The following is a 26,333-nucleotide window of genomic DNA, read 5'->3' as shown; positions in this document are numbered from 1 at the left end:
GGAAGACTCATTAACAACCTGCAGTATGTAGATTACACAGCCTTGCTTGCTGAAATTGAAGAGGACTTGAAGCACTTACTGATGAAGATCAAAGACCACAGCCTTCAGTATGGATTATACCTCAGCATAAAGGAAACAAAAATCTTCACAACTGGACCAGTGAGCAACATCATGATAAAGGGAGAAAAGACTGAAGTTGTTGAGGATTTCATTTTACTTGGATCCACAATCAATGTCCATGGAAGCAGCAATCAAGAAATCAAACGACACATTGCATTGGGGAAATCTGCTGCAAAAGACCTCTTTAAAGTGATAAAAAGCAAAGATGTCAGCTTAAGGTCTAAGGTGCGCCTGACCCAAGCCATGGTATTTTCAGTCGCATCATATGCATGTGAAAGCTGTACAGTGAATAAGGAAGACCAAAGAAGAATTGATGCCGTTGAATTATGGTGTTGGCCAAGAATATTGAATGTACCATTGACTTCCAGAAGAACGAACAAATCTAGATTGGAAGAAGTACAGCCAAAATGTTCCTTAGAAGCAAGGATGGTGAGACGTTGTCTCACGTACTTTGGACGTGTTATCAGTAGGGACCAGTCCCTGGAGAAGGACATCATGCTTAGTAGAGGTCAGCAAAAAAAAGGAAGACCTTTAATGAAATGGATTAACCCCAGTGGCCACAACAGTGGTCTCAAGGATAACAACGATTATGAGCATGGTGCAACACTGAGCAGTATTTCATTCTGTTGTACATTGGGTCATTGTGAGTTGGAACCAACTCAGTGGCACCTAACAACAACAATTCAACGAAAGATAGTATTATACTACCTACATAATTACATTTACCAACATTCCATTTTGTTTTGTTTTGATGTAGATTCTGATTACTCTCTGGTGTCACTTTCAGCTGGAAAATTTTCCTGTAGTATCTGTTGTAAAGCAGATCTGCTAGCAGCAAATCCTCTTAGCTTTTGTTAATCTGATAACGACTTTATTTCACCTTTAGTTTTGAAAGATAATTTTGCTGGATATAAGATTTTTGTTTAATAGCTTTTACTTTCAGCTCTTTAACCGTGTTGCATGCCTTCTGGTCTCCATTGTGTCTGATGGGAGGTCAATTCCTAATCTTATATTGGACTTCCCTTGTACACAATGAGTTAATTTTCTCTTACTGCTTTCAAGATTTTATTATTGCCTTTTATCATGTTATGGATTGATTTGCTTTTATCCTAGTTGGAGTTTGTTGAGCTTTGTGAATATAGATTATTTTCATCAAACTTGCGAAGTTTTTAGCCATTATTTCTTTGAACATTTGTCTGCCCTTTCTCTCCTCTCTTGGTCCTCCCATTATACATATATTGGTGCACTTAATAGTGTCCCAAGTTTCTCTGAGGCTCTGTTCATTTTTCTTCATTCTTTTTTCTCTGTTATTCAAAATGCATAATCTCTGTTGATCTATCTTTGAGTTCACTAATTCTTTTTTCTGTAAGCTCAGATCTACTGTTGAGCCCCTGTAGTGAATTTTTAATTTTTGTTATTGTACTTTTCAAGGCATAATATCTGTGTTTTTTTAATATATATAATTTCTGTTCCTTTATTAATACTGTGGCATTTGATGAGAGACATTGTCATAATACCTTCTTTTAATTCTGTAGATATGGTTTTCTTTAGTTCTTTTTATATATAAAATAATTGCTTTGTCTGGTAATTCAACATCTAGACCCCTTCAAATGCAGTTATTACCTGCTTTTTTCCCCTTTTGTTCCACTTCCGTTTCATTGCATGTCTTATTTTGTGCTGAAAAATTGGATATTTTAGATAATACATTGCAAATAATAATAATAATACATATTATACAATTATTAATAATGATTATTAACACATTATTATTAATACAAATAATACATTGCATAATAATAGTTTTAGCTGCTCTGGATACTGATCCCTGCCCCTGGAGGTTGATGATGTTTTTTGTTTTTTTGGTCATTTGTTGATTTGTTAAGTGCTTTGGATGAATGGGAGCCCTGGTGACACAGTGGTTCAGAACTTGGCTGCTAACCAAAACACCAGCAGTTCCAATCCGCCAGCCACTCCTTGGAAACTCTATGGAGCAGTTCTACTGTGTCATATAGGGTCGCTATGAGTCAGAATCAACTCAACAGCAGTGGGTTTGGTTTTTGGATGAATGAACTCTGTGAAGTGTATTTCTCCTACAGTGCACAGCATCTGATGTCCCTGCTCAGATCATTTATTTCTTGTTTTTTCTTTTGGCCTGACTACATTACAGGTTGCCCATGCGTCAGCATAAGCACTTATTGGTCAAGGGTTGTGCTTAAGTCCTCTTAGCCTGTTAGTTTTACCAACTTTATTGTTTGGTTTGTGTGTGGCTTGAAGGCCTCTATCACTGTTCAGGGAGTTTACATAGCTTAGGAAGTTCCCTCTCTGCTCCTGAGAGGGTGCAGCCTTGGGCATGCACACAGTCTTTTAGACTGCCAGGGAAAGGTGTTTTTTTGGTTTTTGTTTTTTTTTAAGTTTGGCTTCCTAGGAGTTGTCTCTGGGTTAGAGTAATTTATTGTTCAGCCAGTGTTTGGTCAGAGGTTGTGCTAAAGCCCCTTGTGCCAATGAGACTTACTCACTTTGTTGATAGATCTGTGTGTGCCTTCAGGAATGCTTTCAAATCTGCGCCATCCCCTTCCTGTGTGCCCCTGTTTGAGTATTGCTTAACATACGTGCACAGCTTTCCCAACTCCCCGGGTTGACTGTAATCCCAGTTGGTCTTGTCTTCGCTGTCTCTTTTCCTGGTTCGAGTCAACTTCTGGCTGTTCTGCTGTTCCACTCACTGTTACTAGTATCATCATGGAGCTACCATCACCCCCTTAATTCCTTCCACCAAGATCTCCATTGTTGTTTTCACCAATGCCTGTAGGCAAGGAATTTTTCACACACTATTCCAGGTAAAGTCAGTTCCCTCAGTCAGAGCTGCAGAGCACCTCATCCTTCTGGCCTGCCTCAGCTCCTGGGCAGAACTTCCATGTCACTGAACAGACTGAAGGCAGGGACAGCATCCTGCTCTGCTAGAGTAACAGCTCTCTTCTACAGAAGGCACTGGGGGATGGTAGGCCCCTGGTTCTCAGCTTGCCTCTTCCAGTGTGGAACTTCTGCCTTGTGAAGAAGCTGAGGTGGGGGCAGTCAGAGCCCCTGTATTCTTAACCTGCAGTGCCTGGAGTAGAGTTTCCTTATCTGAAGTGGGGGAAAGGTGGGAGAAGGGATCCTCATTCCTTCCTGAATGACGTTCTGTAACACAGGGCTGAGTAGATGAGAAATGTCAATCTAGGGCCACAATGGCCCTAGACTGGGAGCTAGAGGGGAATGGAGTCCCCCATCTTCTTAGCCACATTCCCTCAAAGTACAGCATCTGGAGTAGTTTCTGAAACACCAAGCTATGGTGGGGGGAGGGAACAAGAGAAGGGAACAGGTTGTAGCTCAAATGCTACAGACTCGCTGTTCTTACTGAGGTTTAGTAGGTTTTCTTGAATATTTATCCATTTGCTGTATGCCCTTACAGCATTTTCCAGAGACTTCAAATGATTGCCTTTTATCGTTTTCACCAGTTAAAAGGTTGTTTTGCTGGGGAGAAGAAACACCAAGCTCCTCCCTCTACCATTTCAGAAATGTCACCCTGGTTTGATTGCTTTGAAAGGAAATTCAGTAGCCTTTCTGAGCCAGATTTCTGATTTTTTGAGCATTAGTGTTTGAAAGAAGAGGAAGAAACATAGAAACACTCCCTTAGTATTGTGTTCTCTTGTTTAAAATTATTCCGGGAATATATGAAACAGAACCTTAAATTCTATGTTCCTCTTCCTATTCCTCTTCCCAGAGGTAACCAATGTTAACAGTTAAATGTGTGTCTTTAGGGATTCTTCAGAACCTATACACAGACTCAGGTCATGAAAAAAAATAAATGGCATGCATGAACTGCTTCCATGAAAATCACTGCTGCTTCTACTATATTTCTAGGCATTCATACCTAGAAAAATTCCTCACTGAGCAGATGATGGAAAGGAGGGAAGATGTATGGCTTCCACTCATCTCCTATAGAAATTCATTAGTCACTGGAGGTGAAGATGATAGAATGTCTGTGAACAGTGGAAGTAGCAGCAGCAAAACCTCATCAGTAAGGAATAAGAAAGGACGACCCCCACTTCACAAAAAACGAGTGGAAGGTAAGTCTACCTTTGTTACCAGTGGAAACCCCAGGTTTTGCTCAGAGTGACTTATAGGCCAATAAAGGAGAGACTGAGGTGGGAGAGTGTAAAGTTGACTTTATTTCATTGCGCAAGGAAAGGAAGCAATCAGGGCTGTTGCTGCCAAGACTGCTTCGCAAGGGCGAAGGAAAAAAGTTATTTTTAAGAGGTTTATGAGTAGGGAGTTCATACAACTTATGTCAGCAACATTCTTAATCATACCATGCAGGCATTAAGATTTTCACGGGGCAAGTCAGGCAAAGGAACTACAATTTTAATGCAAAAATGGCAAGGCCCGCCAAGCAATGGAACTGGAATTCTGATGCAAGTTGGCGAGACCAGCCAAGCAGTGGAACTGGAAATGGGCAGCCAAGCAAGTGCAGTGGAATTTTTGCAGCCTGAGGACCAGTGTATTACCTTTATACTAGGAGACCAGGCTTTATAGAGATAAACAAAGTGGCATGTAATCTGTTGAAGATAACGGTGATAGGCACATGATTTCCTTGTATATTTGATGTGCACTGAGAGGCTCAGACAAAAAGGTCAGAATAGAGAATGTGGGACAGAAAAGGTTCAAATAAAAAGGAGTTGCAGGAGCATGGAACATAGAGAAAGACAGGCACAGAGAAACAGGAAACAATGAAAAGGGTCTGTAAAATTGATCCCCATGCCATATGCCTCTAATATATTAAAATTTAAAATAAGATAGATACAAAGCTATTCTATTAAACTTCATACTTAATATAGGAGCGATACTGAAACATTGAGGACAGACCTCTGCAGCAAATTGAATATACCAAAACAGCTTTCCAGTTCACTCAGGTGGATAATTTATTTTTTTGTACATTAAAATAGTGATGGCCAAATTTGGTTTTATAACCCTCTTGGAGTATGAGGAACAAGGAGTTGACTTGTCATGAAAATCTGATCAATAATAGGTATTCATATATGCAAAAAGACTAAAAATTGCTCTGTTAAAAAAAAATTACTCTAAGGGAAGCTTCAGAGTAAAAATGCTTATTTCCTCAAATAATCTTCTCCTTTCTCTATATTTCCAATAAATTTTCTCCAGCTTTTCTTAGATGTAATGCTTATGATAGTCAGTATTCAATAAATCCTTGCTATGTACCAGGAATGTGCTTTACATGCATTATCTCATTTCATTATTTATTTGACTAATTGTAAAGCACTTAACTCCGTTCTTGGCACACAGTAAATGACGTATAAATGTTTTATAAATCCTCAACTCTTGAGTTACACTGTCAAATTTTGCACAGAAGAAACAGGCTTAATGTCTAAACAACTATATATAATTCATTAACGGAACAATATGAATTTTCATTCAACAGTAAAGGAAGCATGTGTGGAACAGATAACCTAATTTGATCATTAATTGTTAAATTGCAAAAGCGAACACTTCCTCTGTATCAGTTTGAAATTTACCAAATGACTAAGATAGATTGCATGCCCAGAACCATTAGGCAGCAGAGTTTCACCTATTTGAGATGAAGATGGAAGCTTTATAAGAAGTGTTTTCATTGGGGAACCTTTAGATCTATTCAAGAAGAGTGAGCTCTTCCTGAAGTTATTCATTCAGTAAGCATTTACTGAGCATGCCAAGCAGCTTCCTAAGCACTGTGCTGGGTGCTAGAGATCGGCTATTAACAAAAGAATTCATAATACAGACAGGGAGACAGAGAAGCATGCAGTTTCATTTCAGCATGTCAGGTACTCAGATAGGCCACATACATGATCCTCTGGGAACATACAGGGAGTAAACAAACTTTTACTGGATCAGGAAAAGTTTTCTGGAAAAGATCACATGTAAGTGGAGAGCTAAAAGAGTTTACCCAGGCAGTTGAAGAACCTAAATGATACCATTCTTTTTACATAAGATTTTAAGTGTGGCAGAGAGTAAAAGTTTTGAATTAAATGCTGAATGAAAATTGGTGTGAAGAGAAGATGAAACACATTTGTTGATTAACTAAGAAGAGATTCAGTAAGTGAGCTTCAGATCAGTGGAATAACCTTAACCAGATAATGGGTATCTGTTTCCAAGGACAGAAAAGCCAACTCTGAACATGCACAAGTGTCTGACAAAATACTGGAAATCTCAGAAATACACTGAGAGAGATGGAATGCTTGATAGCAAATGAAGAATGAACAAGTACACATCTCTGAGACTTAATAGAGGGAGGAAAAATAATGTAATTCATACTATACACTTCGTGATTAAAATTCTTTAGAAGGAAAGACAGCATATCAAAAAATAATTTAACATTTTTATAGGTAGAAACGTTATGATTATGTGATATTTTGTCAGGATATAGTTTAGGTATGTAAATAATGCCATTAATCTGCCCAAATCTTTGTAAGCCACCTTCAGGAGAATGACAAAACCAATTCCTGACCCCTGGAAGGAACTTAAATCTAATTACAGAGATAACATATGCACATGACAAATGAGCTGTTAATTCAAGATAGTATGTAATTAAGTCCTAAGTGAGCAGAAATGATTATATTTCCTCTACAAGTTAAAAGAGAATGGTTAGTATGGGCTGTGTGGGGTGATCAGAGGAGGCTTCCCTGAGGAGGTAGCACTCAGAGGCATGAAAACAGAGAGCCTCTCAACCCATCCCCACATGTATAACCTGGCAAAAGAAAACAAAAGTTATTTCTCTGGTGAATAGTGTACGGTTGTGCAAGGGAATTTGTGATTTCTTAGTAAAGGACAGCCAGGCTTTAAATCCTGCTGCCTAGGGCCCCTGTGAGGCCCAGGAAATAAACCTTTTTATTGCTTGAACAAAAGAAGGTTGAGGAGGTCTCTGGAATTCAAATTTCATATTGTATCAAGAGATCAGAAAGCTGGCTGCCTCCATTCTTCACCTGCTAAGCTGAATAAATCCTCAGAGATGGAGGCACTTGAGTTGACAGTATGATGACTAACATTTGAGTGGTTACATACATTACCTCATTTAATCCTTACCACTCTATGAGGCTGGGACTGATATCCCCATTTTATATAGAAGACAACTGAAATTTGGAGTTTTCATAACTTCAAAAAGTCATACAATGAGTGAGTGGGTAGATCTGGGATTCAAATGAGGCAGTCTTACTACAGAGCCTGACTCCACAGGCTCAAGTCTCTGCTATAATTGCCACCAGAGTTCACTCCATCCCATGACATTTTGTGCTTCTAACTGGAATTTTACAGATGAAAGTCTGGATAACACGTGGCTAAACAGGACTGACACCACAATTCAAACTCCTGGACCCCTGCCAGCACCACAGCTCACATCCACTGTACTGCGGGAGAACAGCCGACCCATGGGGGAGCAGATTCAGGAACCCGAGACTGAACATGGTTCTGAACCAGACTTTTTACACAAGTAAGTAAATAAGAGTTTATTTTCTTACTATAAAACCTTTTACTGTTAAAGTTATTTATTCAGAGCATATTTTCTTATAATGTCCAAAATGTGAAGAATTTCTCAAAATATTTGTGTTTGTTAATTTTCACAATGACAGTGTTAGGCTATCAATTTGTTGATCAGTTAATGAGAAAAGAGAGCCACAAAAACAGGGTAAATTATATTAGATCTATTAAAAAGTTTGCAAACACTGTTGTGGATATCAGTTCCACAGGGTTCACAGACCTTTAAATGGATGTCTCACTAAGTGCTAGTTTTAATTAGAGTTTGCGATTTTATTGGGCAGGTCTTTTTCTCCTTTGGGACTTGCCAAGCAGATATTTAAGACTATTTCCTTGGCAAGAGAGCCCGAGAGCATCTATACTAGGTTGTCTAGTAGTCTGAATGAACTGTGTATCCTTGTCTTCATCAATTTAATTAATATTATTTTGTCTTACATTTCTATTTTAAACTTAAGCTCTCCATGAGTTTTTAAGGACTGTTAAGATTTTTGGGTTTTTTTGGATAAATGCTGAGAATAGTTGCCCCCTCTCTAGGCATTACCCTTTCCTCACACTAGCAATTAAAATGTTTTCTTGTACACAGGGGCTCTAGTGTAGCTCTGAAAATTGTGGACAGTGCAGGATGGTGGCATGACTTTTGCTATAAAAACCTTAACTTTTTCTGTCATTTTCCCTCCAACTTTGAAATTATCTTAGCTCCTCACCCTGATAGTTAAGTGAATTCTCACTTGAACTCAGCAAATTTTGTTGTTGTTGCTTGGTGTTGTCGAATCAGTTCTGATCATAGCAACCCTGCCTGGTCCTGCACCATCCTCACAGTCATAGCTATGCTTGAGACCATTGTGTCAGTCCATTTCGTTGAGGGTCTTCCTCTTTTTCACTAGCCTTCTACTTTACCAAGCCTGATGCCCTTCTGTAGGGTCTGGTCCCTCCTGATACAATATGTCCAAAGTACAGGAGATGAAGTGTTGCCATCCTTGCTTCTAAGGAGCATTCTGGCTGTACTTCTTCCAAGACAGATTTGTTCATTCTTCTGGCAGTCCATGGTATATTCAATATTCCTCGCCAACTCCATAATTCAAAGGCTTTAATTCTTCATTGTTCAGCTTTCACATGCATACGAGGCGATTGAAAATACTATGGCTTGGATCAGGCGCACCTTAGTCCTCAAAGTGACATTTTTGCTTTTTAACACTTTTTTAAAGGGGTCTTTTACAGATTTGCCCAATGCAGTACATCTTTTGATTTCTTGACTGGTGTTTCCATAGGCGTTGATTTGTGCATCCAAGTAAAATGAAATCCTTGACAACATCAGTCTCTTCTCCATTTATCATGATGTTGCTTATTGGTCCAGTTGTGAGGATTTTTGTTTTCTTTATGTTGAGGTGTAATCCATACCGAACAAATTTAGTAGGTGAAAATGGAAAAAGTTAAGTAGTATTCAGATCCTGTGTTTAATGAGGCATCTTTGTTCTAAAGAATCATCACTGTCAACCGTTGCATTACTAGGCAGTCTTGTGCTGCTGAGTGTCTTAGAAGATGGTTTGCCTTATGACCAGCACCTTTAGATGACCTCACTGGTACTACCCCTCTTCCTTATTTGGGTTCTTCCTTATTTGAGCAGCCTGCCTTGCTTCCTTGGTCTTCCCACATGTCAGTCCCTTCTGGCTGTCGTCTGTCTGCTTTCCTCTGCTATGGGTTTAATCAAGGTGGCAGTCCCACATGATATATTGGGTCCACTGCTCATTACCTCCTTCCTATGTATTAAAGACAGCTGCTTAGAGAGGACCTCGTGACAGATTGTATCTCCTAAAAATCACTAAGCTTTACATTCTGTAAATTCCCAAGAGGCATGTTTCTGCAAGTGCTCCTGTGCCAACAAATGTAGAGTTTAGTCAAAGATTTGGCTCAGCAAGCAGCTGACTCCAAATCCCCTCAAAAGGACTGGGGAAAGATGTGTTACTGTCCTACCCTTCCTTGTTATGAGCCTCCATGCCAGCATCATTTCTGTCCCTGTCGGGGCTTGGCTATCCAGCTGGGAACAACAGTGATTGCACAGCAACCTAAAAAGGTATGAGAGGGACTCCATGTCTGGCAAGGATTTGTGGGATGAGGCTGACAGGTGGATTAAGCACTTAACAGCTAGCCACAGCCAGCTTCTCTTGAAGACAGGGATCTCTCTAGGCAACTTACTGCCTTTTTTCCAAAGGCAGATAAAAAAGGGAAGGTGGGAAAGAGCAGAGACCCACTTTAAGGAGTCAGAGCACAAGTAGCCCAGATGTCAGAGGCAGCATACTAAGAACAGGTTATCTACCTCTCCCCTCTTCTTGCCCTCCTTTCCTCTGCCTGTAGCTGGGCTCTTGAGGTCAGGGTGTATTGTGTGTGAGGTAGGATATATTGTAGGGGTGAGGGGGCTCTCCAGCCTCATGTCAGAGACTCACCTGGCTACTGACAAACCTGCCACCAGGAAGACTGACTTCCAAACACAGTTGCCTTATACAGTCTACAGAATCCCTAGAGGTACCTGATGAGTTGAATCCTACCCTTAACATGATTAACACAGAATTACTGATTTTTTTCCCCCGATTTGTCATTATCATCTCTGCTCATCGTGGTGATTGGCACCACCATCTATCAAATTGCTCAAAAAGTTAGGAGTAATCTTAGAGTCATCTCTGCCTCATACCATTTGTCCAGTCCTTATCCATTAGTTCGGTAGGCTCTATCCCCAAAATGTTTCCTAAATCTACCCACTTTTCACTATCTGAACTACCATATCTTAGTCTGAGTCACCATCATTCCTCACCTGTTTGCAGTAGCTCCTTCACTGGTCTTCCTGCTTCCATTCTTGCTTCCTTTATTCTCCACATGACAGAATCAGGTTGTCACTCCTCTCCTTAAAATTCTTCAATGCCATCTCATAACACATACAATAAAATCTTTCCTACCTTAGCCTGAAAGTGTCTACATGACCCTTGCCTGTCTGGCCCCTGCCTCCTGTTTTGACTTCAACTCTAATATACAATGCTTCAGCCACACTGGCTTTCTACTCTGTGACTCTTAAACACATCAAGCTTTTTCCCAAATCACTGCATGACTGTCTCATCATTTAGGTTTCAATTCAGGTGTTAGCTCCTTAGAACTTTTACCTGTGTGCGTGTGTGTGTATATATATATTTTTAGTAAGTTATTTTTTTTTACTTTGCATTTTTTTAATTGTACTTCAGATGAAGGTCTACAGGAGCAAACTAATTTCTCATTAAACAATTAATACATATATTGTTTTGTGACATTGGTTGCCAACCCCATCACATGTTAACACTCTCCCGTTCTCGACCTTGGGTTCTGTTACCAGCTTTCCTCTTCCCTCCTGCCTTCTCATCCTTGCCCCTGGGCTGTAGCATGCCCGTTTAGTCTCGTTTTGTTTTATAGGCCTTTCTAATCTTTGGCTGAACGATGAACCTCAGGAGTGACTTCATTACTGAGCTAAAAGGGTATCCAGGGGCCATACTCTTGGGGTTTCTCCAGTTTCTGTCAGATCAATTCAGATCAATCAGTCCTTTTTTTTTTTTTTTTTTTGCAAATTAGAATTTTGTTCTTTATTTTTCTCCAGCTCTGTCTGGGACACTCTATTGTGATCCCTGTCAGAACAGTTGGTAGTGGTAGCTAGGCATCATCTAGTTGTGCTGGACTCAGTCTGGTGGAGACTGTGGTATTTGTGGTCCATTAGTCCTTTAGACTAATATTTCCCTTGAGTAGGGTGAGACCAGTGGAGCATCTTAAATGGCCACTCACAAGCTTTTAAGACTACAGATGCTACTTACCAAAGTAGAATGTAGGACGTTTTTATAAACCATCATGCCAGTTGAGCTAGATGTTCCCGAGTGCATGGTCCCCACAGCCCTCAGCCCAGTAATTCGGTCCCTCAGGGGGTTTGGATGTGTCTGTGGAGCTTCCATGACCTTGCCTTGTACAAGTTGTGCTGGCTTCCCCAGTGTTTTGTACTATCTTACCCTTCACCAAAACCACTTATCTATTGTCTAGTTAGTGTTTTACCCTCTCCACCCCTCCCTTCCCTCGTAACCATCAAAGATTGTTTATTTTTTTGTGTATACCTTCTCATGAGTTTATAGTAGTGGTCTCATATAATATTTGTCCTTTTGTAATTGGCTTATTTCATTCAACATAATGCCCTACAGATTCATTCATGTTGTGAGATGTTTTGCAGATTAATCATTGTTCTTTATCATTGCTTAGTATTCCATTGTGTGTATGTACCATAGTTTATCCATTCTTCTGTTGATGGGCACCTAGGTTGCTTCCATCTTTTTGCTATTGTGAAAAATGCTGTAGTGAACATGGGTGGGCATATGTCTATTTGTGTGATGGCTCTTATTTCTCTAGGATATATTCCTAGGAGTGGGATTGCTGGATCATATGGTATTTCCATTTCTAGCTTTTTAGGGAAGTACCATATCATTTTCCAAAATAGTTCCATTTTGCATTCCCACCAGCAGTGCATAAAGAGTTCCAATCTCCCCACAGCCTCTCCAGCATTCGTTTTCTGCTTTTTTAATTCCTGCCAGTAATGTTGGGGTAAGATGGTATCTCATTGTGGTTTTGATTTGGATTTCTCTAATGGATGGTGATTGCAAGCATTTCCTCATGTATCAGCCACTTGAATGTCTTCTTTGGTGAAGTTCTGTTCATATCCTTTGCCCATTTTTTAATTGGATTATTTGTCTTTTTTTGTTGTAGAGATGTTGCATTTTCCTATAGATTTTAGAGATTAGAACTTTGTCAGATTTGTCATAGCCAAAATTTTTCCTCAGTCTGTTGGTTCTCTTTTTACTCTTTTTGCCAAGTCTTTTAATGGGCATTAAGTGTTTAATTTTTAGAAGATCCCAGTTATCTAGCTTATCTTCTGGTGTTTAGGTATTGTTTGTTATAGTTTGTATCCTGTTTATTCCATGTGTTAGGGTCTCTAGTGTTGATCCTATTTTTTTTCTATGATCTTTATTGTTTTTGGTTTTATATTTATGTCTTTGATCCATTTGGAATTAGTTTTTCTGTGTGGTGTGAGATATGGATCCTTTTTCATTTTTTTGCAGATGGATATCCAGTTTTGCCAGCACCGTTCATTAAAAAGACTTTTTCCCCATTTGATGGACTGTGGGCCTTTGTCGAAGATCAGGTGACCGTAGGTGGATGGATTTAAATCTAGGTTTTCAATTCTGTTCCATTGGTCAGTGTGTCTGTTGTTGTACCACTACAGGCTGTTTCCACTACCGTAGCTGTATAGTAGGTTCTGAGGTCAGGTAATGCAAATTCTCCTACTTTATTCTTCTTCTTCAGTAGTGATTTACTTAACCGGGGCGTCTTCCCTTTCCATATAAAGTTAATGATTAGTTTTTGCATCTCTATAAAGAATGCTGTTGGTATTTGGATTGGGATTGCATTGTTTTTGTAGATTGCTTTGGGTAGAATTGACATTTTCACAATGTTAATTCTACCTATCCATGAGAATGATAGGTTTTTCTATTTATGTACGTCTCTTTTGGTTTCTTGCAGTAATTTTTGTAGTTTTCTTTGTGTAAGTACTTTTTACGTCTCTTGTTAGATTTATTCCTAAGTATTTTATTTTTTTAGGGGCTATTATAAATGATAGTGTTTTCCTGATTTTCTTTTCATAGTTCTCTTTATTGGTGTATAGGAATTCAACTGATTTTTGTATGTTGATCTTGTATCCTGCTACTCTACTGAATCTTTTTATTAGTTCTAGTAGTTTTCTCGTGGAGTCTTTTTGGTTTTGTATGTATAGTATCATATCATCTGCAAATAGGGACAGTTTTACTTCTTCCTTACCAGTTTGGATGCCCTTTATTTCTTTTTCTCACCTTAGGGTTCTGCAAGGATTTCCAGCACAGCATTAAATAGGAATGGTGATAAAGGGCATCCTTGTCTTTTTCCTGTACTCAAGGGGAATGTTTACAGCCTCTCTCCATTAAGAATGATGTTGGCCTTTGATTTTGTATAGGTGCCCTTTATTATGTTGAAGAATTTCCCTTCTATACCTACTTTATTGAGAGTTTTTATCAGGAATGGGTGTTGGACTTTGTCAGATGCCTTTTCTGCATCGATTGAGATGATCATGTGATTCTTTTATGTGGTGGATTACCTTGATTGATTTTCTAACGTTGAACCATTCTTGCGTACCTGATATGAATCCCACTTGGTCATGGCGTATTATTTTTTTTATATATGATGCTGAATTGTATTGGCTAGAATTTTCTTGCAAATTTTTGCATCTATATTCATGAGAGCTATTGGTCTGTAATTTGTGTGTGTGTTTGGTGTCTTTGCCTGTTTTTTTATTATCAGGGTTTTGCTGGCTTCATAGAATGAATCTGGAAGTATCCTTTCCATTTCTATGTTCTGAAATAATTTGAGTAGTACCGGTGTTTTTAAGCTCTTCTCTGAATGTTTGGTAGAATTCTCCAGTGAAGCTATCTGGGCCAGGGCTTTTTGTTGTTGGGAGATTTTTTTTTTTAATTACCTTTTCAATCTCTTCTCTTGTTATGAGTCTGTTTAGATTTTCAACTTCAGTTTGTGTTAGTTTGGATAGGTAGTGTGTTTCTAGAAATTCGTCCATTTCGTCTAGGTTTTCAAATTTGTTGGAGTATAGTTTTTCATAGTACTCTATTATGATCTTTTTTATTTTAGTTGTGTCTGTTGTAATGTCCCCCATTTCGTTTCTTATTTGGGTTGTTTGCAGCCTCTCCTGTTTTTCTTTTTTCAGTTTGGCCAGTGGTTTGTCGATTTTGTTGATCCTTTCCAAGAACCAACTTTTGTTTTTTTTGATTCTTTCTATTGTTTTTCTATTCTGTATTTCATTTATTTCTGCTCTGATCTTTATTATTTCCTTTCTTCTGGAGGCTATGGGCTTCTTTTACTGTTCTCTTCTGTTTGTTCAAGTTGTGTAGCTAATCTTTTGATTTTGTCCCTTTCTTTTTTGATGTATGCATCTATTGCTATAAATTGACCTCTGGGCACTGCCTTTGCTGTGTCCCAAAGGTTTTGGTATGATGTGTTTTCATTCTCATTTGATTCTAGGAAATTTTTTATTCCATCTTTGATTTCTTCTATTACCCAGTGGTTTTTAAACGGTGTTATTCAGTTTCCATGTATTTTTTTCCCTTGCTCTTTCTGTTACTAATTTCTACTTTTATGGCATTATGATTGGAAAAGAGACTTTGTATTATCTTAATGTTTTGCATTTTGTTGAGGGTTGTTTCGTGGCCTAAGATGTGGTCTATTCTGGAGAATGTTCCATGTGTGTTGGAAAAGAATGTGTACTTTGCTGCTATTGGGTCCACTATTCTAATATGTCTGTGAAGTCAAGTTGGTTAATTGTGACTTTTAGATCTTCTATATCTTTGTTGAGTTTTGTTCTAGATATTGTGTCCTTTACCAAGTTTCCTACTATTATTGTGTAACTATCAATTTCTCTTTTCAGTGGCATTAGAGTTTATGTATTTTGTAGCTCTGTGATTGTGTGCATAGATATTTATTATGGTTATGTTTTCATGGTGGATTGTCCCTTTAATCATTATATAATGTCCTTCCTTGTCTTTTAGGGTAGATTTTCTTTTAAAGTCTATTTTATCTGAGATAGTATTGCTACTCCTGCTCATTTTTGGTAACTACTTGATATATTTTTTTCCATTCTTTGATTTTTAATAAATTTATGTCTTGTTTCTAAGGTGTGTCTCTTGTAGACAGCAAATTGATAGGTCCTGTTTTTTAATCCATTCTGTCTCTATGGGTGGTGCCTTTATCCATTTACATTCAGCATGATTATTGATAGGTGTGAGTTTATTGCTGTCATTTTGTAGTCTTTTTTTTTTTGTGGTGCCGATGTTTTCTTTGTTCCTCTTAACACTCCTGTGCTGAATTCCTTTTGTTTGTGTTGTTGTTGTTTTTGTAGAGTTTGTTTGTTGTTGTTGTTGTTTTTGTAGAGTTTATGTTTACTGAGACTTTTTCTACTTCATTTTGATGAGTTTGTTAACTTTCTTTGTGGTTACCTTGAAATTTACCCCATCTCCCTATGTTTAAACCAGTCTTTTATTACTTGGTAACACCTTGACCTGCCTCTACAATTCAAGTTCTATACCTATATCATTTGTTCTCTCTTTTATTCTTCTGACATTGTTGTCATTTACAGATAGACATCTCTGTTTCACTGTTGTAAATTTTTTAGTTTTGTTTTATTCTTGAGAGTTCATTATCTAGGTTGTTATCTGGCTGATGCTATCTTACATGCTAGATTCAGGTTGTGTCTTATGTTGTTGGTTCTCTAACCGAAGGACTCAGTTTAATAATTCTTTTAAGTTTGGTTTGGTTTTTACATATTCCTTTAATTTCTATTTACCTGGAAGTGCTCTAATTTCACCATCATATTTGAATGAGAGTTTTGCAGGATATATTATTCTTGGTTGGCAGTTTTTTTTTCTTTCAAGATTTTATGTATGTCATCCCATTGCCTTCTTGCCTGCATGGTTTCTGCCAAGTAATCAGAGCTTAGTCTTATTGTTTCCTCTTTTTGTGACTTTTCGTTTTTCTTGAGCTGTTCTCAGGATTCTCTCTTTTTCATGGTTTTAACAAGTGTGATTTTGATATGTCTTGGTGTTTTTCTTTTGGAGCCTGTCCTATATAGGGTTCATTGAGCTTCTTGTATAGTCAGCTTTTCGTCTTTCTTGATATTAGGGAAGTTTTCTATCAGCATATCCTCAGTGATCCTCTCTGTGTTTTCCATTTTCTTCCGCTGTTCTGGAACTCTGTGATCACATACAAATTTTTGGTATTGATTGTATCCCACATCCTTCTCAGGGTTTCCTTTTTCTTCATTCTTTTCTCTGATTGTTCCTCAAAGTGGTTTCCAAGGATTTGTCTTTGATTTCGTTGACCCTGTCTTCCATTGTTTTAAATTGGCTCCTGAAACCTTCTATGGCACTGTCCATTTCTGAATTCCTGTTTATCTTTTGGAGTTCTGGTTGTTTTTGTATGATTTCTAGTTGTTTTCTTGAATTTTGTTCCTGTATTATTTTCCTGATTACTTCTCTTGTTTTGCCTGTCTTTTCCACGATTTTGTCTATTTTTTCTTCATTTTTTGTCTGCATTTTCTTTCATCTGTTGGAGAACCCTGAATATTAGAATTATGAATTCCCTATCAGGTCGTTTCAGTGCCTTTTCTTCTAGCAGAAGGTCATCTGGTGTTTTTATTTTTGTCACTCTCTGGAGCCATCCCCTCCTTTTTTAAAATAATTTTTTATATTATCGGCTGTCTCTGGACCTTCAGGAATTATTTTCTTCATTTATTGATTGTACATTTGATTATTACATCCTGCTTTTTTGTTAGATTTGGTTATGTCTGGGCAGGTAGGCTGGGTGTGTTTTATTGCTTGCTCGCCTATGCACATGATACTTCTCACCACCTTGTCCATGCGGGGCCAGTCACTGAACTATGGTGCAGCAGGGTGAGTCCAGCAGGGGTGAAGGGGTGGGGATAGGTGGTTTGTGGCACAAAGTGGGGGTGATGGGGCAGTGTTGGGGGGCAATGTAGGGAGAGGTCCAGGAGACTGTGTTGGTACTGCTCAGGGATGTGTCACTCTACAGATAGGCAGGAGGGAAAGGAGAGTACATGATGTGCAGTGCTAAGTGGGTGGGTGTAAGAAGAGAAAAAAAAGGCAAAGAATGAAGAAAAAAAAAAGAGTAAATAAAATGGCAGTGCAGTAAGATTCGGTTTGTAGGGGCAGGGCAGACCTGGCAAGGCCACGTGCTGGTGGCTTTCTAGTCGAGCAGCATAGTTCGGCCTGTCAGGAAGCAGTGTGGGTGGCACATGGGACTAGGTGGGCAGGAGAAAGGGAAGAGCGGAAAGAGAGAAGAAGCCAACAATCAAAGTAAATAAATAATAATAAAAAGATAAAACAACAAATAAAACTGTGGTGGGGGTGATGGCCGTTGGAGGCTAAGCAACCACAGCCCACCGGAAAGCGGTGGAGGCTTCATGCAGGGAAGAAGGGTGAGGGATGGGAATGCATGTATAACTGGTTACTGGGTGCTCTGTCTCCTGTTGGGAGCTCCGTGAAGTTGCCTTCCCTTACTCCCTATCTGAGTTCTTTGGTGGCTGTAGCCCAAGGTGGTGAATCTGGCCATGTTAGCTGGTATCGGACTGCCACTCCTTAATTTCTGTTCTCTATCACTTTCTCATTCCATTTGGTGCTTGATCAAGTTCTTTATTCCTTTATTTGTTACTGTAGGGTTCCAGGATTGACGTTTGTATCTGTTTTTAGTTTTTCGGGTCTCTGCTGCTGAGGGATGTCATGGTGCTTCTGTCTATAGCACCATGTTGGCTCCACCCTGTTTTATATTTTAATAGCACCTATCAATAACTAGAATTATTTTGGGTTTATTGTCCCTCCTTCCTACCACTGCCCCACCACCAGGCTATGAGCTCAAAGCCAGGGACTCTTATTTCACTGCTACATCCCCAACTCCCTTTAACAGCACCTTGTATATACAATAGGAACTTAATTACTAGTCATTTACTGACAGATGAAGACAGCCTGAGACAAAGTACATTTCCCTGACCATGGTCAGGCTACCAGATCAGGTCTGATCTTAAATTTCTTACTTCTTAAAATCTCCCCTCTGGGACTGGGAGGCACAGAATCTCATCTTCCAAACAGCCATAGGTGTCCACCTAGGTATATCTTTAGAAAAATAAACCTTAATAATAGTGGGGAAGGAGCTGATAACTGCCCTCATTAACAGTTCTGGATCACCTTTCTTTACAGTAGTGTTTAGAATGCTCTAGTGAATACGTGTTCTCCTTATATGGAAATTCTACCACCAACGTACCCTCAGCCAGGCAAGTACCCTTTTACCTGGCAATAAGGACAGCCAACTCATCAAGATGATGGGCTGATTAGTGAGCGTCATCATATGCCTCCACAGAATGAGTATAATGGAACCTTCTCTTAGTCCTCAGATGCAGATCTCCTGGTTAGGCCAGCCAAAATTAGAAGACTTAAATCGGAAGGACAGAACAGGAATGAACTACATGAAAGTGAGAACTGGAGTAAGGCATGCTGTGTAAGTGTTATATATGTAATGTAAGCTACATGTGATTCTGCTCATTTTGTGTAAAAATGACCTGAGAGTCTCTGATGTTTGATCTTAGAGTTAAAACTATAGCTCAGGATATGCTATGCAGCACAGGATGGGAATAGGGTGGCATGGGCTCTTCAGGCTTTCAGCATCTGAATTCTGGTGCTGCCACTTGCCAACTGTGGGCAACAGTTGGGCAAGCTATAAAACCTGTGTCTCTCAGGTTCCTCATTTGTGAAATTGGGATAATAGGGTCAGTCCTTTTAAACTTTTATAAATATTGACACACAGTTAAATAAATATTAACTATTGTTATTATTGCATTTAATTATATTTCCCTATGATGAGATGAAATTTTGAATCAAAGGAGTCATCTGTAATTATCTTGAAGTTCAGTATTGTAATTTATGTAGTCTATATAGGTCATAGTTTGAAGGTGTGCTTTTGTTAGAAGATCTGATCTGAGAAAGAGTGAGGAGCCAAGACTCCAAATTGGATGAATTTGAGCAGCTGACTGTGACTTTCCCTTTTCAGTCGAGGTCTAATGGAGGATGATGCTGAGCCCATCTTTGAAGATGTGATGATGTCATCCCGGAGTCAGTTAGAAGATATGAACGAAGAATTTGAAGACACCATGGTTATTGATCTGGTAAGGAAAGTCAGTATTTTTCTTCTGTTAAAATATGGGAGGGCTTCTGTTCTACCTCCTAGTTCATCGCATAGTGTCTGGGATCTTAAAAGCTTGCAAGCGGCCATTCAGGGTGCAACAATTGGTGTCTCTTCACCTGGAGCAAGAGGAAGGAGGAGAGTCAGGAACAGGAAGATGAAATGTGTGGCTAACTGCCTTCATGAACAACTGCCTCCTTTGCCATGAGACCAGCAAGAACTGGATGGTATCTGGCTACCATTACTGAACATTTGATCGAAGATTCTATAGAAGAATCCAGACTTTCTGGAGCCAGGGAGGCTGGATCAATGCCTGCAGGCTGGATCAACTGCCCTGAGATAATCCTTAAACCTTAAAAATATCCCTTGAAGTCTTCTGAAAACCAAACAGTAGTTTAGCTTAACTAGTGAAAAAGGACTGCTTTGAACAATAGCTGTTTTAAGAACTGTCTATTTGGAATCAAAGTGACTACAGCAACTCCAAAGATTAGATAGGAACCTGAGAGGTAGTGAGTTTATGTTAATGGAGGAGGAACAAAACTCAGAAGAGGAGGGTAAAAATGGTTGCACAACTTGAAGAAAGTAATCAGTGTCACTAAATTATACATGTAGAAATGGTTGAATTGGTGTATGCTTTGCTGCGTATCTTTTCAATAACAAAATAAAGAATATGGGAGGGCACTGGTGCAAGATGATGCTTACGTTCTCAAAATTCTGTGGTGAAAAGGTGAACGGAGGAGGAGGCAACATTGATCAACAGCACGTAGGGCCAGTGTAGATCTTGTGGGTATCTGGATGAGTTTGGATTTTTGAAGCCTGCTTTTAAAAGTAATATTTTGAATTCTGGCAATAATGGGAACTGGTTCCTTCTTATTACCTTCTTTAAAAGGCTCTCACACCAGATCTTTTAGCGTGTTCATTTGGTCTCTTGTGCTTTAAGTTGGAGTCTGACAGTATACGCTGTGCACTAACATAACAACCAAATGCAGTATATGGACCTTATTTTTTGTTCAGTGTAAAAAATAATCTGTGAGATACCAAAATTTGAATATGGATCAGGTGGCAGTCAAGAAATGACATATTGCATTAGTCATATCTGCAAAAGACCTCTTTAAGGTTTTAAAAGCAAAGATGTCAATTTGATGACTGAAGTCTGACCCAAGCCATGGTCTTTTCATCTGCCTCATATGCATGTGAAAGTTGGATAATGAAAAAGGAAGACAGAAGAACTGATGCGTTTGAATTGTGGTGTTGGCAAAGAATATTGAATACACTGTGGACTGCCAAAAGAATGAACAAATCAATCTTAGAATATAAATAGACTATTCCCTAGAAGCAAGGATGGAGAGACTTTGACTCACTTCAACTCACTTTGGACATATCATCAGTAAAGACTAACCACTAGAAAAGAACATCATGGTTGCCAAAGTAGAGGGCCAATGAAAACAAGGGAAACCTTCAATGAGATGGATCAACACAATAGCCACAACAATGGACTCAAACATACAAATAATCGTGAAGAGGGCACAGGACCGAGCATCGTTTTGTTCCATTACACATTAGGTCACCGTGACCTGGAGCCAGCTCAAGGGCAACTAACAACAACAATAGATGATAGTAAAAAATTATTTTGTCAGGAATAGTAATGGCACGGTAGTTATGTTTTTAAAGTTGAAATATATATTTAAGTACGTATAGGTGAAATGAGATGGAGAAGATGAAACAATGAGGAGGCTCAATGAAGCAAGACTGGCCAGTTGTTTGACAGTTACAGTAAGCTGGGTAATGGGAGTTCATCATACTACTTTCTCTGCTTTGTATGTTTTAAATTTTCCATCATGAAAAGATTTGGTAAGAAATGTAAATGAGATCATGTCACTCCAATCCATAACCTCCCTTCACCCTCCCCCTTTTTCCCTACCAGTAGCTTTTCATCTATCTGAATTTCCTGAGGTTTGCCACCTTGAATTTGATCAATTTTATAACTGTTACATGACAAACTGGAAAGTATGTCTGTAGGCCCAAAAATTATTTATGTGCATTTACATGTTCAATTTATTCAGTGTATTTTCAATGTTTATTTTATGTAAATGATAAAAAACCAAAAGCACTGTTAAAAATTTTTTTAATTTATGTTCCTTATATAAAACACAAATTCTTTTCTCTCCTTTCAAAATTGACCCTTAACAGTTCTGCATATTTATGATACTGCCATTGTCTTACTGTATCTCAGGAAAATAAGTAACTGACTTCTCTTTCCAGCCCCCTTCAAGAAATCGGCGAGAGCGAGCTGAGCTGAGGCCAGACTTCTTCGACTCTGCAGCTATCATAGAAGACGATTCAGTAAATGTTAACTTACTACTGTTTTTCATTTGTGGTTTTTGAGTCCTGTTTCTGCGTGTAATTAATAATTGTTTCTCTATTTTCTTAGGGATTTGGAATGCCTATGTTCTGAAGTCTGAAGAAATTTTACAAATCTGGAACTCTATTATTTAGAGCTAGAGGCCTATATACTGTGATAGCTTGTATGGGGAAAGAAACACTTTTGATGTGATCTGTTTTTTAATCAAATGATTGATTGAGGTCAATCCCTTTTTGCAGTGATAGAGAAGAGGAGCATGTATATTACCCGAGGGAATGCTGGCAAAAGTCACCCCAGAAAGACTGACCTGAAAAATCATTTGTGTCTAACATTGGACTTACCCAAATACAGATGAGTGTTTTTCTGGAGGGAGGAAGAAATTTTAAATTTTTAAAAACAGCTGTCAAGATAAAAACACTGTTATACACCGGTTTTATGAAAACTCAGCATTGAGTAAAAAAAAATATTTTTAACTTTATTTTCCTGTTGTACAATTTAAAAACTGTTTTAACATTTTGCCTTTTTATGTTTTAAGAGCTAACCATTTTTATTAAACCTCTGAGTAAATAGCTCATCCTGATTGCTGAAGAGTGTTTTGGAGCTCACTGGATTTGGTTGACCTTGTGGAGCACAGAAATATGGAGGAGCAGAACATTGGAAAAGCAAAGATGAAATTCTGACACAGTGCATCTCTGCCAAAAACCACCAACCCTCTGTGGATATGGATATTTTATATACTCTTGAATAAAAAGGTTTATTTTTATTTATAATGGGGCATAAAATAAGAAATGTCCATGCAGCCATTTTTCCAACAGATGCTGTACACCATTCATTTTATATAGAATTAGGGAGATTCAAATACAGTACATTTTCTATTGGTATTTGTTCTGTGCATTTTTAGCAACTTCTACCAGCAAATAATAAAGTATTCTCAGTAAAACAAATGGCTCTCAAGTTATCAGTTTGCTGTTTTTACCACTTATTTCATGCCCTGCCAAATTCAAATTACACAGACATTTTCTTAAGAAGGTAATCATGAAGAAATCCTAATCACTTTGCCATTCAAAAGTAATTTTAAGTGTAACATAAATGTGTCTACTTCCCATGCACCTAATACCTTTATGCGCTAATTTTGTGAATTTTACCAATTATAGAAATATGAGCTGCATAGAAGTCTGTGCTTAGAGGGTAAAGTTTTTAAGCATACCTTGATTACAGCTACATCTCAGTGTTAAATGTGCATATTAATAATTCTTTTGGGGAAAGAAATTATGAATCTTCAGGACAGTCTTCAATGGCTTAGAATAACATTCTCTTTTTAGACTTTTATGACTTGCTGCTAATTGTTGTTTCTAAAAGCCCACTTAGTTTCTTCCTTTCTGATTTTTAAAGTAAGACTCAGAGTTTCCAGACCAATCTATCCACAGCTGTTTCTGGGCTGGTTTTTAAAGTAGCTGCAACAGAATAATAAAGCTTTCTCTTTTTACCAAAACTGAAAAGCATTTTTTAAAAAAATCTGTACACTCAATGATTGATTACCTTTTGTGAGGGAAAGCAAAACTGATGGTTTTAGTCATCCTTTAGTAAACTGACAAAGCAGATTTTTCTCAACATTTGTACAGTTGTTCTGAAAAACTTGGTCAACAAAAAAAAACGTTTATCTGCTAAATCAGCAATTCCTGGGGTTTAGTTAGGGGGGCTGGGGTGTCACTTACTTATCTTCCAGAAATATGGGCTTCACTGGAAGAGGAGGGTCAGGAATACTGGACTGTCTGCCACACAGCCCTGCCTGTGGTTCTGGCCAGGAAGCAAGCCATGCAGTCCCCTGGCATATCCACAGTCTAGTCTTTTGCTTGACAGTCTGACGTGGAAAACAAATGCTGGCTAATTGCAGACTACCAGGCAACAAAGAAAGGCGTAATATCTACTCCAATGGGTTTCCAGTTCAGTTTGAGTCAATCGAATTTTTGTATTTTCGGTGTCTCCTTGATTGGTTTTGCTAGTAATTCTGTAAATTGTACATTTGCAATATGAGGTTTTTTTCCTTTTGTACAATTTGAAATTGATGCTTCACCTTTCCTTTAATAAACTATTCCAAATAAGGCTTGTGCAGTCATCCTGTTGTTCCCACAGATAAAGCTTTAGAGGCGATTTCCTGCCCTGCTGCTCTTGGGAGACTTCGCTTCTTCAGATAATGTTAAATGAGTGAGGATTTTGTATAAGAAGGCAGAAATTTAGAACTAGCTCACCAGTTTTCTTTCATTTCTTGGATTTCCCTAGAGAGAGTGAAGGAATAGGTAAGCTGAGTTGTCTGAAGGGTTTCAAACTGCTTCATTCCAGTTTCAAACTGCTTCATTCCAGTTCAAACCCCTGCTGAGAATTTGCATTTCCACCCCAGATGTACTGAATCAGAATCTACATTTTAACAGATCCCCAGGTGATTCTTATGTATAATTTGAGAACCACTAGCTATACTTGTGGGTCTCAGAATCAGGCCCTAACCAGCAGCATTAGCATCGCCTGGTAACTTGTTAGAAATGCAAGGTCTAAGAAGGGGTTCAAACCAGAATGAATCAGTTCAAAGCCCTGGTCATCTATGGATGAAGAGTCTCTTGCAGGCTGAGTTTAGGATGAGGCATTCAGGGAATATCCATTAGCCTGTAGCCTGGGCGCTTTTGCTCAAGATCCAGACCTTGGGCTTAAATGTGTGGTTGCCCCCTAGGGGTGGCTCTTTGAAGACCACCTGGATTCTACACAGCAGCAGAAACAATGGTTTCTCTTATCATTGATGCCAGCCCTCTAAAAAAAGTCACACCCTATACACCATAGGGCCTGGCAGTGTTCTTTAGGATAAGCTCATTAAATGGCCTGAGATGCCTGTGGCAGAAAAGGCACGGGTGTGGCTGATAAACTGGCAAGTGAATTCACAGCCAAGGAGGGGAGATGATGGGCTCTGTATCCGTGACAGCTCATCTTGAAGGTTATTAACTTACTAGACCGGGGCTTTAGCCAGGTGTGACTCTCCCCTGGGACAGGTTACACACCTCCCAGCTGTGACATGGCTCACAGACAGTCCATCAAGCAGGCTCTTCATGGGAAACAAAGTCTTCTCAGACCAAACTTAGTAAGGTTTCCATCCTTGTCCACCTGAGTGCCTTGCTCTGAGGGGGTGTCTATTAGGCAGCAGTTTTTGAAGGTTTGCTTTCTATACCCAAGGGCACATAAAAGAGGTGTTTCTCACCAACTGGGACAGTAGGAGCATGGTCAGAACCTAAGTACTAAGGCTGTCAGTCTGCCCAAGTGTGTTGGCTGGTCTCTGCAGAGGCTCCCAGACTGAAGCCTTGCCTGTCCAACTGGCTGCAACTCCAACTTGGAATGGTGGGGATTCCATGATGACATCAGGGGTGCAAGAGTATGAGGACCAGCAGTTCTTAGAAAACTAAAGCCACAGGAGAACATAAAATATTCACATCTGTCAACCAGTGAAGTCTCAGCTGGTTCAGCAACTCCATCAATAGTGGTATTACCTCAGTGTGTAGGTGGGTGTCCTTCACAGGCTTCACCAGCTGGTAGACCACCTCTACAGCACCAGCAGGAGGCATGTTATAATCAGTGCATCCAGAGGCAGAGAACTGGGCTAGGGAAACCAAGACATGGTCAGAATTAAAAGCTGAAAAATTTTTTTGCAGCACACTTTCTAACAAGCACTGGAAAGCTGCAGTGTGAATGTTCTCTCCATCACTCTAGCAACTCAAAAAAAAGATGACTGCTTGGCCATCCCTTGGCACTGCTGTGTAGGGGATTTCATGCATGAGGTAGGAGAGCTTTCCAAATTCAGTAGCTCTCTGGGTTTAGAGACAACCCAAGTGGAGTACTTTTACTCTTACCCCAACCCTTAGGAGGTCATCCCACTGCCTCATCAGTTGAGTGGCAGCATTCTAGACTAGAGAGAGCACAGGCTTGGGGATCAGACAAACCTGTTTGGGTTTAAATCCCAGTTTCACCACTCAATGTCTGTATAACTTAGGACAAATTGGTTAAGTTACTTAACTCGGGCAGGTCCAGCAGGGACCCTAGTAGTGCCCTCTACCTCCACCACAACCCTCACCACATATTTGCTCTCAGTCTAAAGCCAGACACTTGCCAACTCTCTGCTCCGCTAACCCCAAGTCCTGTCTGGTTACAAAATTCAACATTTTTCTTTTTCCCCTTGCCTTAAGGGGAGAACACTGCTTGTGAATGGTATTCCTGCACAGCAGTCAATGTGAATACTCACTGCCACATTCTCAAGGCATTCTGTCGTCCATGGAGGCTGGTCCACTTGACAAAGCTTCCAAGGTCTTGCAGCTTCATGTTTCCTTGGTCAGCTGGGTTTCTGGATGGGACTTTCCCCACCATCTCTGTTTCAAGACTTCCCAGGAGCTTTCCCAGGTTGAGTTTCCTCTACCTCCAACTGCAG

At 39.2% G+C, this 26,333-nt stretch overlaps 1 protein-coding gene across 7 annotated transcripts in view; it reads left to right on the top strand.

Moving 5' to 3' along the window:
- The window catches only part of STAG1 (STAG1 cohesin complex component), a 552,131-nt gene extending 528,154 nt beyond the window's left edge, over positions 1 to 23,977 (top strand). For 4 of the 7 annotated variants that reach the window (XM_023735981.1, XM_023735983.1, XM_023735982.1 and 1 more), the window contains exons 31-34: positions 4,018 to 4,223; positions 7,459 to 7,633; positions 18,721 to 18,831; positions 19,381 to 20,010. In XM_023735981.1, the coding sequence (XP_023591749.1) occupies positions 4,018 to 4,223; positions 7,459 to 7,633; positions 18,721 to 18,831; positions 19,381 to 19,720 (832 nt within the window). In that variant the 3' untranslated portion in view covers positions 19,721 to 20,010. Of the gene's footprint in view, positions 1 to 4,017; positions 4,224 to 7,458; positions 7,634 to 18,720; positions 18,832 to 19,380; positions 20,011 to 21,774; positions 21,856 to 21,943 lie in introns of those variants that run through there. The other 3 variants (XM_023735988.1, XM_023735987.1, XM_023735986.1) reach the window with 2 other exon arrangements.
- The last annotated feature ends 2,356 nt before the right edge of the window (positions 23,978 to 26,333 follow it).

Source organism: Trichechus manatus, unplaced genomic scaffold (genome assembly GCF_000243295.1).
Source record: "Trichechus manatus latirostris isolate Lorelei unplaced genomic scaffold, TriManLat1.0 scaffold00084, whole genome shotgun sequence".
In the NCBI taxonomy this organism is placed as follows: domain Eukaryota; kingdom Metazoa; phylum Chordata; class Mammalia; order Sirenia; family Trichechidae; genus Trichechus; species Trichechus manatus.
Note: the sequence above shows the minus strand (reverse complement) of the source record. Positions and strands in the feature narration are given on the sequence as shown.